This window comes from Gasterosteus aculeatus, chromosome 13 (assembly GCF_964276395.1).
Source record: "Gasterosteus aculeatus chromosome 13, fGasAcu3.hap1.1, whole genome shotgun sequence".
Taxonomy (NCBI): Eukaryota; Metazoa; Chordata; class Actinopteri; order Perciformes; family Gasterosteidae; genus Gasterosteus; species Gasterosteus aculeatus.
The window spans coordinates 7173181-7192894 of record NC_135701.1 but is presented as its reverse complement, the minus strand read 5'-3'; the positions used below and the strand labels follow the sequence as shown (position 1 = coordinate 7192894).

General features: G+C 45.4%; 1 protein-coding gene across 2 annotated transcripts in view; it reads right to left on the bottom strand.

The window, feature by feature from the left end:
- Positions 1-2266: 2266 nt before the first annotated feature.
- Positions 2267-19714, bottom strand: part of efna5b (ephrin-A5b) — an 80963-nt gene continuing 63515 nt past the window's right edge. The window contains exons 2-5 of one of the 2 annotated variants that reach the window (XM_040195862.2): positions 16368-16660; positions 6320-6385; positions 5805-5885; positions 2267-4422 (exon numbers count right to left, since the gene is read on the bottom strand). In XM_040195862.2, coding sequence (XP_040051796.1) covers positions 4295-4422; positions 5805-5885; positions 6320-6385; positions 16368-16660 — 568 coding nt within the window. In that variant the 3' untranslated portion in view covers positions 2267-4294. The remainder of the gene's footprint in view (positions 4423-5804; positions 5886-6319; positions 6386-16367; positions 16661-19714) is intronic. The other variant, XM_040195863.2, reaches the window with a different exon arrangement.

Sequence of the window (19714 nt, the reverse complement as noted above, 5' to 3'; positions counted from 1 at the left end):
CACCCTCATCGTAATAAGAAGCCCTGTCTAAATTGTCAGTGCTTCTAATTAGAAAAGCAACATAGATCATGTTTCATGCTAGTTGTACTTCATGTTATCCTACAAAAAGAGCAGCAAGACAATTAAAGCAAGGTATTTCTGTTTTATTGTATTACTCATAGTTCAGACACGTGTATATACAAATACAGATCATTTTTTGTCAATTATTTTGTTGTTTATATACTGTAAAAGAGCACGTTGGAAATACTCCCCTCTGATGGCAAAGTGGGAGCGGGCTTTTCAAAGGTGAGGGAAGGAGAACAGCAGGTGGTGCGGTGGAGGTTACGCAAGCACAAGGGGAATGAGACGGGACGGGACGCACAAAATGAACGGGTGGCTCATCGGCAAGAGGGGGGGTGGTGGGAGCTGTCAAAAAGAGAGGCTCTGCTCTGTATGCGCGGAACCTGGATGACTGAGAAGCTTCACCTAACAATCCAGTTTAGGATTTGGTAGATGGAGACGCACTAATCCTTCAACTGTAACCAGGACCAACGTCTACCGTGGGGAGGGGGGGGGGGGACGAGTGATTCAGGGCTGTTAAAAAGGGAGAGTAAGTGAAGGGCCCCGTTGTGGCCTCTTGGACGCCAGCAGCCGTCCCGTGTAAAAGCACAATGGCAGAAAGCGTCTTGTACACAGACGGGGCTGCCGGGGCCGAGGCTGGAGGGCTAAGGCATGGGAAACACTCTTCGTTGCCAAAGAGGGTTGCCGCTTCCCATTCACTGCGGCAACAGCAAATGAGACACGCACGCGCACGCACACACACACACACACACACATACATAAAAGGTTTTCACACTGAAAAACGTCCACGCACTGATGTCTACAACCTCACAAAACTCCTCCTTTTGGGAGAGCCGACAGGTTATGAATAGTTCAGACGGCGACGACGTGGGATGAAATCAGCTGATTAGGTACAGAAAGAGTCATAGAAAGAAAAGTTGCTTTTGAACTACAAAATGACCGACTCCCTACTGTCACTCCACAACCACGGTTCGTGTTATGTACATTTGTCATCTGTCACTACACAGCTTTAATGACATCACTCACATGGGGATGCAGAAACACACACAGGATGAAAGTGACCTGAAAATCTAACACGACTTAAAGGAAAAGAAAACAAGAGCAAAAGAAAACATTTTTTTGATTTTTTTCTTCTTTTTTTTTTATACATGTCATCAAGTTCATGCGCATGCCACATAATGAAGCTGGCAAGATCCTTGCATTAAAAAGCAAACAGTCTGCTTATGGCAGATCTTAAAAGCCGACATGCTTTCGAACGCTGAAGGCCAAATAGCACAAAGAAGCCGTCCATTAAGTCCAAAGTGTTTCTTTCCAAGGTAGGATCCTTATGAAGAGATGGGAAGTTGGTGACTGGTTTGAAACATGTAACAGGTGAGCCACTCATTTGGCCAATGTTCATCCTTCTGTACACTTGTGTACAGCTCCCACAGGTTTCCTTAGGCATTGAGGATCAAAGCACACAATGCATTGTTTGAGGAGAAGTACGCACTCCGGAGAAACCAGAGACAATACCGTTTAATTTGTTTGTTTTTTTAGAAAAGACATATGAACCAAATTAATACTTTAATATCAAACACTATTTACATCAAGAAGTTGTCCTAATAATAATAGTCATAATCATCATCATCATAACAATAATAATAATTATACAGTTTTAACAATTATCTTTTTTTTTTTTTTTCTTTCTTTTGTCCTTCAGAAAGGTACAAAACAGATACTAACCTACGACTACTTCCTCTATGGTTGACTACCTCAGGATACACGGTATCCAGTTCTTAAGTTGATCCTCATTCCCCAGGTCAAAGCGTGTACAGAATAAACCGTGGTAAGTATAGCAATAATGACGAATAGTAGTATTGGTATAAGAGAGTACAATTGAAGCTGGTATCTGATAAAAGACTAGTGTTAATCTGCTGTCGATTCTGAATCTTATTCGATGCTCATTCCCTGTGGTGTTCTCCAGAAAATTATTACCTCATTAAACGGCCTCGGCTCCTGTTACCCCCCACAGCCGAGCCGTAATGGCGTTGTTACCGTGGCGCGAAAAAAGATTGAACCGGGCCGAGGCAGTATTACTGCGAAGAGAAAACAAAAAGAAAAAAGAAAAAAGGCAGCCACAAAAATGAAAATATAGCCAGAACAAAACAGTGCATGCCGTTTGAGAGAACGATACTGAACAATAACAGGTCATTGAATCTGGTGGGGGTTTGTCAGTAGTGTGCGTGGATTCTTTTTGTTTTGTTAGGCACTCTAGTCACACTGTCTTCGGCTCCCTCTCATGTCTTCCCGTCTCTCTGTACGTCCATCGCTTCATCTTCTCTGTCTCCGTCGCAAACTAATTCTCTCAAACTGCAAGGTCATAGGTTCTTTAACCCCCCCCCCCCCCCCCCCCCCCTCCCCTCCCCTCCCGAGACCCCCCAAGCCTTCTGCCATCTATTTTTAATACCAGGAATAACTCCCCTTGCCACAACATGGGGTCCACATGCCTGTCATTTGGAACCTCATTAAAGAGTCACTTAAACCTGTAACTCGAGGAGCCAACAGTGGACATGCAATTGCTCTTGTGCTCCTTTTGTTGCTCTATTTCGCTGTTTCAATCTGTCTTTTTTCAAAACCAGCTGGGGCACATTGCTGATGCAGAAGCCCCGTCTCCAAAAGGAGGGTTCCTCCCTCCGTCAATCCGTATGTCTTTGAAAATAAGTCCCTGTTGTTTGAAAAGCGACCAAGCAGCCTTCATTATGCTAACTCGCCCTGTGCATCTGTGGGGGCTGAAGGATGCTGAACATCGTTAAAAAATAGTGAAATCCTTTATTCGTGTAAGTGCTGACATAAACCGGACTGGACTAAACAGAGCTTTGCATTGCCTGGAATTAAATGGTTGGTTTCGCCATTTGTGTCATTTACACTTGATGATATGCGTTATTCCTGTGAACGCTGCACTAACTGCTGGAACCGACTAAATGTGATAACTAACTAATGTTTGAGTTTTCATGGTTGTGGTTTAAGTGAGACGGGATTTAAAGTGTCACTTCCCCCATGTGATCTGTTTAAGTTGATTTCAGAAGGTACTAACAAAGAAAAGATGAAAGTATCTGTCAAAGACATTCTTTTGGAAACACAATTGGCAAAAACTTAAAATAACTTAAAAGTTAACAAAGAATAAAGTCTCAAATTTATCTGCAAATTATTTTTTAAACAATCACTCAAACAATCAATACCACTGAAAAGAGAGCTGTGAATACAAATGTCTATGTGAGTGTTATATCGACTAATAGTCAAATAGAGCGGAGAGAACAATTGCAGCCCTGCTAGGTAAACATTGCGTAAAATAACTGTGACTGTTGCCGTGAAATTGTGTGATCAACTTTCCAAACATATTGATCCTCGATCTTAATAACAGTCTGCAAATTGTCTGGCGAGAAAGTTTCAATTTAGCTGTTTTGCGAGTCACGGTGGAGCGAACGCGTTCGAGAGGTGTTTTATTGAGCTGACTGTCGCGCTCTTCACACGGCAGGGCAACAAAACGCTGCAACACATTTAGTCTTCAGGAGGAAATGGGGTGCGATCCGTAAACCAGGACCGCCTGACGCTAAGGTGCATGCCGCGTATGTTTTTCTCAGCGCTGTGGTTTGCGGTCCGACCTGCTTGAAACCATCATTTTCTCTTCTCACATCTTCATCTTTCGAGCTGCCGTTCCCTGTGAAATGGAGGCCTGATCTGCTTCCTTTGAACAAGCACAACTTGTATCAATGTATATTTACCTTGAGAGGTCTCATCTATTTGTGTATGTACAGTTCTTTCTAAGAACCAGCACCTTCACGCTTCTACTGCTGCTACTGTAAAACCCTACTGCTGTCGTTATTGTGTCGGTGTGTTTGCTGTGTATTTGTGTTTGTGGGTAAACATGTAGTTACATAAAACAGGACGTAAAGGGATGTCAAAAGTCACCGGAAAATAAGAATCGCGTGTCGAAAAAAGGGGATTTGGCATCTTAGTTGAAAGTTTAAGAGGGGGAAACTGTCTTTCCCACCTGCAACCTCAACTTTTTAATCACTCACAGACGGAGAAAGACCACTTAAATATATTTCTGAAAAAAATAGAGGGTTCCTTGAGAAGCCTGCTTTGATGCGTGAAGAGCCAACGCGCTCCACGCAAATCCCGCCACTCCCCCTGCAGCCGTGGGCAGCTTCAGGCCACGCTAGGTGTAAACGCCCCCCCGGGACAGAGGAAGGCGCTATGAAGTGAAGAGCGCTGATAGGCAGAGCAGCAACAGGGCCAGGACTGGGCTTGTGTTCTGCAGGTGCGGCGCAGCGTTCGTTTCGTCGCTTCGGGAAGGCTCAGCCGGTTCATGGCTGGTGTCGTCTAGAGGATAAAGAAATAGAAGCCCGGAATTGTTACTGGTGGTACAAACTGCCGTGTGGCAGCAGACAAAAGGAGGCAGCGTGCAATTCATTTTAAAATCACGTTGCGTCGTACAAGGACGTGAGTTATATTTCAAAATGAACAGCGATAGCGGGGACGTCCGTGCACTACTGAGATGTTTGAGGTCATGTCTGTTGAGTTCAGAGAGCGGGAAAGGTGAGGCCTGAGTTGCCATATGAACTTGAGTTGCTATGTCATGCTTAAAATCTTGTGTGGAACGTTTTTAATTCAACTCCCAGGCGAAGTGTCTGCTGTGTGGCATCAGATTATGTGATGGGCAGTGAGCCCTCAGCATCGTGGGGAAGTAGCTGAACCATGAACAGCAAAGAACAGCTGACAGCACAGAGGGCTCGCCAGTTACATAACTATAAAAGTCTATATGTGCGTGTGTGTGTGTGTGTGTGTGTGTGTGTTATTTCTGGTATGGCCCGGAGGAACATGGCAGCAGTAGATGACGGATGAATGTATTCATTTTCCTCCTTTGGAGAGTGTAATAAGGTGAGCGAGCCAGAGGAAGCATGCAAGGTGAGTGGCAGCCATCAAACAAGCAGACAGGACAGCGAAGCAGGACAACAGGCAGATAGAAGGTCCGGCAGGAGGAGAGGCAGATGGGCAGATCTGGCCTTGGGAGCAAGGGTCCAATTTAAATGTCAGCCTGCGATAAATTCTTAAAGAGATCTTTGCGGTTAGCAATTCCAAAACGTTGTGCAAACTTTCCCAATGAATAATATCTCTAAAAATCTTTTTGATCTGGCCTGTATTTGACATGTTGGTCTTAGGGATTCGGCATATGTTCGAGGTGCATATCTTCAATGCAGCGACGGGGGTTAGATCCCGTGTATGAAGACGTATAAATGCTCACAGAAAATAATCAAACTCAAGGTGGTGAAAAAGAGAAAAAAATGCCCTTTTTCTTACATGTGGTTTAATGAGCAATGGTGACTCATGTATTGGCGCAGAATGATTCTAGTAAAAAAAATAAAAATGCTATGGACCCCGACATGCGTCTGGCAGTAAAAAGGTGTGTGAATGCAACACATGCACATCTCTGAGACATATATATATATATATATATATATATATATATATATATATAATCAACATGCAATACAGTCCATCACTTTAATATGCAAGCAAAGGTGGCATGACACAACATCTGGAGAAGAGTCAGTGGCAGAGAAGCATCAGGCAGAGATGTGGAAGCAGAGTTGAGCTGCCAGACAAACGGCATCAAAGGAAACAGGCACAGAGACAGAAGGCACATGTACAGATGTAGGATGGTCACACTGAAGAGAGTCAAATAAGCAGGAAGCCATACTAACCTCGTGGTTCTAATGTATTGTCTACTTTGTCGTTTACATCAAAAACACGGTCATGTACGCCTATAGTTTTCACACAGCTGTCTATAACAGAAAATAGGGAGAATGAGAGATCATTAGAGGTTTATGCCAAATAGGTTAGTGACATTTGAACCCCCCCCCCCCCCCCCCCTCCCGTCCTGCTCCCCCTCCCTCACTTTCTATCAAACATCTAACATCCCAAGCAACGAAGCTCATGGCAACATTCAGATGAAGTATGACGTGACCTGGATTTCATTAGATGTGATCACCTTTCACCCTTGTCATGTTTTCCGGGAGAAAAAAAACAAAAACATTCTTCGCCAGTAAAGTCGTTTTTTTGTGATTAATGAGAGGGGCATGTTGGACAGCGAGCAGAAGGTAATCGAGGAGGAAGTGAGGTAACCAGAGAGGTAGACATAAACTGTTTGGCTTTTCAATCCAAATGTGTACTTCAACCAGCTCTATTACAAAGCCTTTTGCTGCGTGCAAACACTTACTTGATGGTCGGACGAAAACTTTGAGCTTCAGGCATGTTTTCCTCCCGTTCTCAGCGATGGTGGAGGCTGAAAAAAAAAAAAAATCAAAGACCATATTTAAGAGGGCGTTATTATAACACTACATGTAGTCGCACACATGTGAATGTATTTTACCTTCAAATAAAAGGTGTATATGAATACAATTTTCTAAACAAATATTTTTTCACATACAGCCAGTTGAAAGTGTCGTACTTTATTCGGAAGAATGTTGATTCTTAAGTGGATTTCGTCGCGTTAGTCATGGTTCTTGTAAAATTACAGCCCCAAAGTATTTACAGATGTGCTTGGAAAAGGTCTCTGGGGAAAGTGGAGTGCTTTGCTAAGTCTAATTGTAGCATTTTAGATGTTACAACTGGCAGCAGCTTAACAAAGATCAAGGAATTGTCATCCTCAGAAGTTAATAAAAAAAACAAAAAACAACAGTAATGTTTCGCGAATATTTCATGTGTCTGCATTCGTGCATTTCCCTCTCTAAAAACCTCAACGCTCTCCGAGGGACACAGAGTTCACACACCGACGATGTATTTGCTGCGTGCGCGGATGGTTTGCGGTTTCCGTCAGGAAATGGATCCCTTCCTGTCAAGCCCATGGGGTGTGAATCTCTGAGCGCTGGCTATCGTAGCGGTTGCATCACATCCCCTAAAAATACCTCATGTGGGGAGCGTGGGCGAGAGTGAGTGAGTGAGTGAGTGTGTGTGTGTGTGTGTGTGTGTGGTTGACCACTAATGGTGTTGTGGTGAGGCACCAGGTGCTTTCTCCTGTAGACGAGGATAGGGGTCAAACACGTGTCAGTTGGAGCGCGGAGGAGGGGGGGATGCAGGCGTCCATCAATACATGGGAAAGTACAGCAGGTCAAAAATATACACTGTTTTCTTTGGTCAGGAACTCCTATTGTGATATAATAATACTACAGCCAAGTAGTTGTCTTATTTCTCCTAATCCCCCCCCCGGCTCCAGAGAGACCACGCTGTCCGTTAAGATATCTTTCAGGCATCGTTTTATGTCTTCTTTGAAGCGTTCCACAGCTGATGCAATGAAGCCGAGCATTTCCAAAGGCGACCATTTGGGATCTGTCAACTCCTCTCTGGTGAACCTTTACCTAACCCCTCCCTTCCCCTCCCTCTCTCCCAGCTGTGTCACCCTCTCTTCTCGTCTGTCAGCAGGGCCCTATCCATTCATCAAAGCTCAACTGACTTGCCTTCATCGTTTTTTGGGGGGGTTTTAAAGCGCGACTGACGTGTGCAGATACGCACACAGAGTACAGATTGTAATAATTGTGTGGAAGAGTTGCTCCGTGTCCTCTTAAATAACAGTGTTTAACATCCTAATTTTGCCCGAGCTGCAATAATTGCAATTTGTACGTTAAAAAACGCAAATTGCTGCAGTCGATGTTTCAGCTTCTATTTCATGCGAACGCAGTGAAAAAAGTAGTGAGTTGTCTCTGGTAGTCGGGGGACGTGTTTGTCAAGGGACTTATTGACATCTAACTATGGAAAAAGGGTCAGAAGAAATGGAGATCTTTTCCTTTTTCTTGCGCTAACCCTTCGTTCCAGGTGCCAGTTTTTCCTCCTTGAATCCCTCTCAACCCCGCAGTTACAACTTTAATGTCGTTAGCTCCATCAGCTGTTTCGTATGCATGTGTCCGTGTGAGCGAGGGGCGACTTCATCATCATACGGCCTTTTTCAAAGCCCGGTGAAAAAAGTGTGAGAGAGAGAGAGAGAGAGGGAGCGAGGGCGAGAGAGAGCTTATTATTTTGGTGTGGAGGCAGCCGATGACACGCTAATGAACCCTGACCCACTCAGTTATGTACCAGTACCCACACCGTTTATGTCACTCTTGCTGCTACACACTTCTTCTCCAACATAATCATTGATGCTCCCATATTCAATGCGTGCAAATACTGTGTGTGGCCAAGCACGCACGCACACGCACGCGCACGCACGCACAAACGTCGCCAGATGTCTTATCTCCATCAGCGTTGTGGGCAGAGCTGAGGCACAGCCATCGACACCAGCCACTTAGCACAGGCAGCTGATTGTGAAGCACGGCCCGATGAAAATGGCAAAAACGCGAGTGGGAGTCTCTGTCACGATGACAGTCAGTGAAGCTGTTATGATGTTTAAAGATTTGCCCGTGACGCTCTGTCCACGTCCTACTCCAGACGAGTCCTGGACACAAGGTGAACGATGGGACAGATATCGTGGTTGCCGTAGTCAAAGGGGCCTTCACCAATGTTTGTGTTCCGTAGTTACGCGCTAGTTTGTTGTTTCTGTGCCTTCCCTGAGCAGTTAATTCTGTTTTAAAAAACGGTTTAGGACAATTGCGATAAGGTTTTTCGCTTTGCCGCCCTCCTGCCATTTTTTTGGTAGCGTCGCTTCGTACCTGATGAGGATTCCACCACCAAAGCATCCTCGCCAGCTTCTGTTTATTTTGGACTTAACGCGCTGCCGAGGTCCAGCTTATTGTTCCTGTTCGGCTTTAACATCAACGCCTGCTGTTCTGGTCCCCGATCAGAGCCAAGGACAGTGGCCCTGAAAAGAAGTCCCAGAGACGGGAGGGCGGGCGGGCGAGGTTGGGTTACTCCTCCCAGCCTCCCCCCCCGGGTAGTAAAGGCTGGTCCCCTCAGAGCACTGCATTATGCATCAGCGTTAAGGCAAATGGAATGAAGCAGAATCAAATTACGGAAGAACAAACAGGTGGGCTCAGTGCGGCTTAGACGACGCATTGTTTCAATCACGGCACAGGCCAAGCTTCGTGGCAAGTGTAATGCTATCTGGAAAACACATTTCCACCGCATTTCAATGGAAGACTCAACAGCAGCTCATTCCAGACGTGACACACGCAACCATGTGTCCACAGCGATGGAGAGTCAAAAATACACTGGTTGATATCACGGTCGGATATTGATTTCTTATCCCTCATTCAGGCGCCGTAATGGCTGAGAATACCGCATCGCCAATCAATCCGCTGGTGGGGGTTTTGTTTGTTATTTCCTTCAACTCAGGTGTCATCTGGGATTTTCTCGCAGTGAAGGAACCATCGCACAGACCAGACCACAACGGCAGATGCAATAACTGTGTTTCGGATGGTTGCTGAGGTCCATTAGAAGATCAGTAGATAATCCGTTGAGACGACTACTGCAGCCTAAACATGCGGCGGCAACAAGAAGCCGAGCCTGGCACAGACTTGTGTTCCGTCCTGTGGACATGTACCATTAATAGCATCGTGTTAGCATGCCTGTAGTTGGTCTCAAGCTGGCTTTAATAATGGTGCACTAATCCTTTGATCCCTGCTTATTTGTAAGGAGGATGGGCGGGTTAAAAAGAATGCACTTTAATGCTGCGTCCAGCGCTCAGCCTCCCTAGTAAAAAAGGATGCTGGCTTTGTCTTTGAATTGCCAAGATCACTTGTGTGGTTTATGGAGTTTATATAAACCGGTATCCAAGAGAGAGGACACACATCGCGCAACAACAACAACACAGGAACACACGCAGCATTTCTCTCCAGACCCTTTGTAGCATCTTCTACCAACATCTCCATCCAGGTAATCAGACAGTCTGCAGCCAGAATACATTTCCTCCTACAGAAATCAGTGCTGGGATTCACTAACGTCTCAGGGTATGGAATCATTAGCCGGCAGTACAGAACAAACACACATGAAATGAAATGTTGTGCAGAAACACTCAACCTTACTGATTGTCCTTCACAAAATGTGCACTTTCCATCGGTTAAAAAGCAGCGTACTGGTGGACTACATGATAAAATTATTCAAAACTACCAGCGCTATGCTACACAAACGGTACTGCAGGCTACGAGTGCAAACACAGAATGTGTGCGCGTACGAGGATGGAGGAGACTCCCCACTGAAGAAGCCCATTAACCAGATGCTACTACAGCGAGCGCACAATAGGAGGGAACGAGAGGAGCGGTGAAAGACGGGGACCCGGACTCAGGCAGGCGAGGCGCCCCCCTCCCCCCCCGGGGATAGCTGGCCTTTTTGCTTTTCCATCGCATCCTTCAACCGCCTCCAAAAGTGAAGCGACGTCGTTCCTCATGCCGCATGCTGCGAGCGGACGAAGTCACAGGCAGTGGGGAGACAAGGGGAGGGGGCATGTGAGTCGAGAGGTAGAAGTGAGTTGAAATGGATAATTAAACACCTGAGCTAGTTCCCTTGCACTATTGCAAGGATTTGTGGGGATACAATTATTTGCTCTTCACTATTTCGTAAATTTAGATCAAGCGCCGTCGTTTTGGGATAAATCCCATAATGACAATTTAACAAATTGCTCCATCTTCGAAGAAAATCAAAAGCGCCTAGAAAGTCTGAAAACCCCTTGAATTTCATCAGCTCATTAACCCACTCACTCACATTACAATAAACTTGAAGATGTATTAATCTAAGGGGAGTTTAGCTTTTTAAGCAAGCACACAATAGTAAATCACCGTACATAATAATGTGTCATAAATAATCAATAAATGAGCAAACCTGTGCGTGTGTACCACACATACGTGTGTGTAACTGACAATACAAATCTGTGAATCTTTGAATCTTAAATGTGGGTATTGTAATAAAAAGCGAATGAAAAAGACTGAATAAATGAATAATAACCAATTAAAAATAATGACCAATGCAGCGGGTTAATAATAAATGTCCAAGGATAAAATGTCCTTGACTTTGTTGTAGTGAATCATATTCTGCTCCTGAAGACGGCCGGTAGGAGCCTGAATAACATTTCGCTGACAGGAACCGTGTGCCCTGTGAATCACAGCCCTCGCCCGCCCTGCTGCTCCTCTGATCTCTGGCGGCTTTTCACGGCCTCGCTGTTTCCCTGCAGACGCTGATGACTACTTTATGTGCGGTCAAACTCAAAATCACTTGATTAGAGACGTCGCTCGCTCGCCTGGCTTTGTCGGGGCTCTCGGCAGGTGTGGTGTGACCCAACTCTGTATTAATAACCGGCTCCAACCAATGGGATAGCTCGCTGGTTAACTGTTTCCAGTATTGCTTAAAGCTCCAATGAGTGTGCTACGACCAAGCTGTTCACCAGACAAGCTTGAATTCTGCAGGTTTAGCATTTACTTACTGCTCTCATTGGTATCCACCCGACATCTAGATACGGTTAAGGCACTGCACATGTTTCTTATCATTTTAATACTCAACCAACAAATCACGCATCAACGTGCACTGTAATGAAGCACTTGTATTTTTTGTAACAGTCTGTAGTGTGCAATATAAACGCCGGTCTGGTGCAAGAGACACAGGGAGGGTTAGTTAGTACTGTCGTGCATTCCAACGCGTGGGATCGGACTTAAAGAGGAGACGGGGAATAATGCAGTGACCGTTGAGAGCGCGAGGTGATGGAATGTCTATCCATCGGACAGGACTACATCAATGCATTCCAGCCATCTTCCATCCGTGTGGCTTTTATGCATGTCCGTTCATGCACGGGTGGATATTTTTATACGGGCGCGTGTGTATCCATGCGAGTGTCTGTGTGTCTTTGTCTCACATTACTCCACGTTACCGGGTCGTTGCTGAATTGCGATGACGGGGTTGATTTTTCGCGTGAATGAATGAAAGGACTGAGTTATAATGTTGTGGATGTTGCATGTTCCCTCCCTGGACCACAAATGGAACAGCGTCGGCTCCTTGTCATTATTAGCAGACCTCCTGTAGCTCTACCAAAATACAGACTGTACACGACCCCCACCGCCTCAGTTTCACTAGTCTACTAATGCTATTTTCTTGCTGCTGCTGCTCTTCGAGCTCTACTCTATTCACCTCTCGGGAACAGATTGAAGGAGCATATCTCATATTTATGATCAGTCACACACCAGCTACAGCCCATGTCTCCGAGAATCTGCGTCAGAATTGTGTGTGCATGTAAGAGTCCGGTATGATTGAAAGAATACCTTGTTAGATTATGTAAGAAAGCCTTATAAATGTCAAAAAGCTTTCTTGGTATTTATGATCCATCTTATTCGTGTTTTGCATTTTGCTTGGATTAAGGGCGTCCACGGAGTGAATGAAGCCTTATTAAAATACAAAAAATGGGTAATATTATTGCTCGCCCCTCGCTCTCGTCGGCCATCTAACAAGTGTTCGTTCTCCAAAGGTGTTTCTCGCAGTGTGAAACCCAGAAACATGTATGAAATAACTCCATCCAAGTGTTATTGATTGTGTTTTCCTTCAGAAGCGGCAGCATCCCCGTGTAGGAAAACCAGTCAGGCGGCAGGAAAAAGGACATCTGTTCGTCCGACGATCTGCCGCTGCAAGATCACACACACAGTGGTTTCCTATTTGCCACACATCTCACACGCCTAAAGACGCCATAACGCGGCTCACTCATCCCTTGCTGTGAGCTGCCACTGATATTGGATTTTTGCCCTTTTCAGATGAAATTCACTCAAATACGAGATTGCGGATTGTGTCCATATTGGACCAAGCTGCTTGCGTCAGCATCCCTGCGAGATGGGTTTTCTCTTAAACCATGAACGCACTGTGAATTCTGACCCGAGAAGTGCTCCAATTATCCGCTTATCCCCTCTGTCTGTCACAGAGGCAGAGGGCTCCGAGCCGGCACTCACTCACTGCTCCGGCACAGAACTGCTTGCTTGTGGTCATCATTACAGCATTCTCTGCATGTACAGTTTATTTTACCTTTAACGCATTCCTCTGTTCAGGGTTTTTCTCCCCCCGTGCGCTGCTTTGGGTTGAACTTTAAAAGAAACACGGATGTGTGTTGCCTCCCGACTGACTCCAGATCCAGTCTTGTCCTCAATTACCTGCCAGAGAGAAGCGGCTGCCACTAACGGAAATGAAGAATCGTGACCTCCATCTGAGTAAATTCCTGCCCTCCTGCTGCCGCTGATTAAGTTGTTTCTGTTGTTGGAGCAGATGACAGCCGAACTCTGTCTCCTCTCTAATTTTATCAGATGCAACAAATCAACCCGCATCCAACTCGTGGGGGCGAAAAAACACCATTAACATGCTTCTTTTGGGGGGGCAGGAATATTATTTGACAGCTTAATTTTCATCTACAAACATAGTGATGATCAATCATGTTACTGAGGGCCCATTCCCTCAGGTCTCTTGGCGACGGAAAGTTATTAGAGATGCAGGGCTGAGGAAAAGATTAATATTCTGATACTGTGAATATGAGCACTATTTACATATGAGGCAACTGTTGTTCTGTGTGACGGAAAATATTGTTTTAATCCCCAGCATATCGATTGTAAATAAATATAATATACATTTCATCTGGTCTGGGATACTTCTATGTCTCAAGTACGTGAGCTTATTTGCAGTTAACTATTGCTGCCTCATGTGTTCATGGATAGTGGCGTCTGCCTCGGGGACACGCTGACATTTCTGTTGAGTGTATTTCGCTGCAGTAAAGCCAGCTTCCACTGGTAATGATGCTTTCCATTTTCTCCCAATGCCCTCATACAACACACGCAGATGGGCGACAAGGGCAAAGTCAGACCGCTGTGTGCAAAACGCATCATACCTTAGCAAAGAGAAGCAGCTTTGCTGTGGTGAAGCTAGCTGAAGGCACTGCTGCTGTGCAAATTACATCCTAAATGGTTTTAATTGGACTTATTACGTCAACGTAAAATAAAAAAGATACCGCATTTTTTATGAATGAAAGTCATCAGTCACCAGCAATTGCTTGAGATTCATAATTTAGACATTTGCCCTTTGGTGTACTCACGAATCTCTACGAACGGTATAAGATGATAAGATTAATAATATATTAATATAATGAAACTTATGGGGCGGAAACAATTGGTGAAATCAGGTTGTCCATCAGAACAGGCATTAGGCACGGCCATAAAGCCCAACGGACACTTTTCACTTTGTTTGCCGTAAAGACAATTCAATTAAATAAAATACCACTATTATCTGACTGGTCACAGCGACCAGAGGTCACAACCATGTAAGAACCGAACGCCGTCTGAATGTAATCCCTGTTATAGATCCAGGTTGTGGTACTTGTAGAATTAAGTAAACTTGTTGACAAAGTCAATGAAATACCCCAAATCACAGTCACATATTCAGTCTTACCATTGCTACAGCAATATTATGCATGCAGACCTGTACGGCATATTGGTCCTGGACACACATATCAAACAGACCAAACCAGGGCCACTTTAAGCAAATATTGTAATAAGTTCTATGGTCATATTGCTCCATTTCTTCTGGATTATGTCAAATATGTTGTGAAATATTTTGTGAACACATAATCACCTGCTACTGGTGTATTATGGTATTGCGTTTTACTCCACGCACCATGTCTTTATTTTAATTAGCCCTTTTTTTGTGAAAATGTATCACTGAAACGGTTAAAAGAGAACAGAAATGATGTAACCCAAAGCAAGCCGAAAGTTCTCGGATGTTTTTATAGCTAAGGCGCGACAAAGACCCTCCCCTCTCTGGACAGAGAGAGAGAGAGAGAGAGAGAGAGAGATGGTACGGATAAAAAAAAGCAGGTGTAGTAATGTAACTACCCCTCTTTCCTCTCTTGATCTTCATCCGTTGGGTCTACATGCTGTCCACTATAGAGACACTGTCAGATCCATCAGCAGCCACCTTCTCTCATACCCATGAACATTCAGGTTTGGACACAATGGCGGTGGGGAATCACATGTCAGACTTCTTCATGGTGGATGACTTTAATATCCGCCGCAATAGCCAGAGAGCATATACGCTAGAATCATTCAATAGCCAATGACGCCGCGGGCCACTAAACCAATATGGCGTGCACCAGCAGAATGGATGCGTTCCACAGGAGCCCTGTCGGTTGCAGTGTAATTTAATGCAGCCCTTAGGACGAGCATCTCTCAACAGAAATGGAAATATATATATATACATATATGTATGTGTTAGAAATAGAGACTCGCAGGAGAGGATGGATTGCGTAACCCTTCGCTAACCCCTATCTACACCCCCGAGGCCGGAGACTTCCATTTTTCCCCACGTCTCATTTTGTACGACTGTCAATGCAAATCGGCTATAAAAGCAAAGGAAAATCTGGTTACTTTTTAACAGACAAATGATCAAACACCTGGTTGTTGAAAGGCCTCTGGAAAAGAACTCAGGCTATTTGTTTTGTAGACAAGCCTCACAGCCGAAAGAATGTCCAACATTACAGAGGAACTCTATTGTTTCGTTTCTCTCCGGCTTCTTGTGTTACAGCCCAATATTCAGTCCCAAGTGTTGCTACGCAAGGGAGGGAGAGACCGAAAGAGACAGAGACGTGAAATGAATAAAAGACACACGTCTTGGCCGGCTGGCAGGTTAACTGCTTCATAAAAAGGTGTCAACTTAGAAAACAGAGCCCAGACTTTCAACGGACGGAGGTTTAAAAGCCACCTGGAGCTGCATTAACACCCAAAGTCCAAACTTTATTGATAAACAGATAAAACTGGAAGCATCAAACGGGACTGAGTTAAATGTCAAAACTGACAAGCCCTGGCTGAGAAGGAATTTATACATCTTCCCCTCATACATAGGCCCATAAAGTTTAAACTTTCCCTCAGCAGCTGAAGCAATAATGCATTACACTGCATGATATTGCACTAATGCCACCGATATGAGCGCATAACCGTGCTGCTTGCTGTTTTGTAATATCAGCTGTATCCCTGTGACAAATGTGTTTTGAGCGAGTAGCGACAACTCCTCCGACTGACAGTGACTCCCCCGTATAGTCTGTGGTGGGAGGACAAACTCCACTCAATTCCAATCCATCACCTTGCTTTGATAAAAACCTAATTTCCCAGGGGCTTCGGCTACAGATGAACTCGGTTTGGCTCAGTTTCTACGCCAAGAAGCGGACGACTCGACATCTAATGCAAGCTGAATGAGAGCAGGACATAATACGGCGAGGAGGTGCCCTTCTTCTTTAAACCGCCTCAATGCAACTCCCACCTGTGAACTCCATCGACATATAAGTTCTCCACCAGTCGTGTTATTTGTTTGACTGTGAGGCGTTTCGGTCGACTCACATATGTAGTAGTATTCTCTGCCCGGTCTGAACTCGAAGCCCAAGGAGAACGGGGTGAAGAGCTGGAACTTCTCGGAGAACTTGAGCGGCCCGTTCGGGGAGTGCGGCCTGTTGCACTCCCAGCGCTTGAAGCCCTTGGCGGTGTGGTCGCAGGTGCTGTAGCCGTCGTAGTTCACCATGTAGAGGACGTAGCGCTCGGTGCGCTCCTCGGGGACCGTCTCCTCGTAGTGAGGACAGTAGACATCCAGGTAGTCGTTGATGCACACGTCGATGTGGTAGTCTCCACGGTGGAACCTGGTTGGAAAGAAGAAGAAGAAGAATTGTTCATTTTATTATTAGTCTGGACACCAGAATCAGAGACAAATCCTAACGCAGCATTTTACACTGAACCAAAGTTGACTTTTTATATGTTTAGCTCCGAATCGTATCATCTTCATGCAACTGTTTGTTGACGCGTCAACGTTGCTTCAATTATCTTTGGATGAAAAGGCTGTTTGAACTCGGCACATATGGGTTTGATCTCCCGGCACGCTTTCAATACTGTGTGTGAAAGAACCAGAGCTCTTGGCTTCAACGAATGTGGGAGGGTTGGTTTATCTATAAATCTATCATGGCAACAGATATTTACTCACACAACCACACATCTGTCTTCCCAACGATAGCAAACTCAAGTATCGCTGTCTCGGAAAATATTTTCTGGTTATTTGGTCTAATAAGAAAGACAGCCCCCCCCCCCCCCCCCAAAAAATAAAAAAAGACAGAAAGATGAACCAAATGATCCCGGGGATCCATGATGGGCCGCACAGTAAATGTCATCATAGGAAAAATGCAGAGCCAGCGTGTCTCTGAGGGCGACTGGGAGGCATCTTTACTACTGCAATGATCTAGAACAGGCCACACGGGGTCAGAGGGCTTCAATACATACAGGCAGATTCATCAAAAGGCCCCACACTGCCACTACACACACACACACACACACACACACACACGCACTATCCTCACTGCTGCCCACGAAATAGGACTCTCTCACCTGTGGAATTTCCACAGCTACCAAAATTAGACAGCATTGTATGGCGAGTTCCTGTCTGGATGGTGGACGCTGTGACCCTGACCTCGGGGTCACACATCGGCCTTGCCCGAGAAAATATTGACGGACCTCAATTTAGCGCACGTACACACACAAGAGTGATGGATGGTCCCAAACCACACATTGCACACATGTCGGCGCACACACACACACACACACACACACACACGCAGCTGGTGTCAATGACTCATCTCACCTGGGGATGTTGGTTTATAATTGAGACCGAGGCTTTGGTGCTGTAAGAGCACAACCTGACGAGAGTTAAGAGAAAACTTTTAATTGAAAACTTCCTCCGGTGTCTTTACGAAGGGCTCCGTGAGCTCGGGGAACGCAACAAGAGGCTAAAACAATTTGATGCCGACGACTCTGGAGGCTCGGGATTAAAATGCTGAAGCAACACAAGCGCGGCTTTGCCACCTCTTTCTCTCGCCGCGCAGTCTGGTGTGTGTGTGTGTGTGTGTGTGTGTGTGTGGAGTCTGTCCCTCTTCCACGTCTCACCGCGTGGAGAGCGGGACGAGCGGTTCGGTTCGGGTGGGTTTTAGGAGGTTGATTGACAGTTGTTTTCACAAATGAATCCTTCATTCTGTATTTCAATGTAACGATCTGTTCTGAACACTCACAATCTACGGCAGGACTCATCCTTTCCTGAGGTTGATACCACTTTTATTTTTCAGAACTGAGAATCAAATTACAGAGGCTGTTGTGTGCCGGATTGTAAAGCCCCTAAAGCCAAATTCTAGTTTGCCGATATTGGGATATAAACATAAAAGTTGGATGGACGGGACTCTTCTGCTGCTCGTGAACAAAGTGTCCATTATGTCGTAAAGATTTTGTACGGAACAATTCAACAATAGAGGAACAAAAAGAGGATTTCTGGCAGTTGAGTCAAAATACCAGTTGAATCTTCGAATGTTAATGAAATGTGATGCAGCACAACGGCACAAAAATGTGATTATACGGTATTTCTGTCTGTGTCGCTGTCTTTCCACCCACTTATCTGCTCTCTCTATTCGAAGGTACGGATCTGCTCATTATCTCACTGTGATGTTTGAGTTCGGAATCTAAAGAAGCGGTTTTCTAAGATCAAAATGAGCTGCATAAAAGTTTGCTCTTCGTGGCTGCGTTTACGCCAATCTGCAGCGCGTCTAGAGGAATTACGAAAGATCCCGAACACAGATCAAAGAGATCAAATAGCAATTTGAGCGGAATCTGCTCTCTGCACTGTCACTCGCCACTTAATTAATGTTGATGTTTTGAATGATTTATGAAACAAATAACAGCGTCGACAAATCGCGCCGCAAAAACATTCCTCATTAATGTGATCATGCGTGCCTGCTGGTTTCTGCTCTGTTCATTTATTCAGGCCTGTGTGTGTGTGTGTAGCCTGAGTTAACAGGAAATGCTGCCTTGCTGTGTTTACCCGCTTAGTAGGGTAAATACTAACGTGGGGGTGTTTACAAGCGAGGCATGGAGCAGCTCATCTGTAACATCTCATTTCAAACATGTCGGCGAAAGGTCCATCAGGAGCCATGCATCTCTCTCACTGCTTTAAAATGTCACTGACTCAATGGTCACATCCTCCCGTCCGCTCGCCACCGGCGCCTGTGTTTATGTGTGAGAGAGAGTGTGTTTGTGTGTGACGTTTCAGCTGCCCTTCTCTCCCCGTCTCAGCAGTCAGAGTAGTAGCTTTGTGGCCCTGACTGCAAATGAAGCAGAGGATGTTTGGGTGAGTGAGCACATAAAGGGGGACAGGACAGGCATTTGTAACACGCTACACACTCTCACACACACACACACGTTGTGTAAATGTAACAGACCCGCACCCTGCACACACCTCCGTGCATACATTAGATGTGTGTTATCAGCTCAGCGAGCTCCCCGGCACATTGGCAAAGGGACAGCAGAGAGACAGCCAGAAGCTGCTAATGGCTGCGAGTGAGAAAGCGAGAGCGAGGGGGAGAAAACAGACAGAATGGGGGAGAGAAAGGGACCCGGTTCCAAAAAGAAGTTGAGGGAATACACAAAACAGAGGCAGCACGACTGAATAATGCAGATAGCATTGCCAGATTGCCACTGAATCCGAATCCGTGGGTTATTCAACAATGCGTTTATCACTGAAGGTGATTCTGCTGCAGGCGTCACATGGGAGTCTGCAGCCAAGGCCTCCAACCAAGATGTCTCCCAGATAAAATAAGCCTTCTACAGAGCTGTGTTTGTCCTCCTCTTTTACGTGCTGCCAGTGTCCTTTTTACGGCCACGGC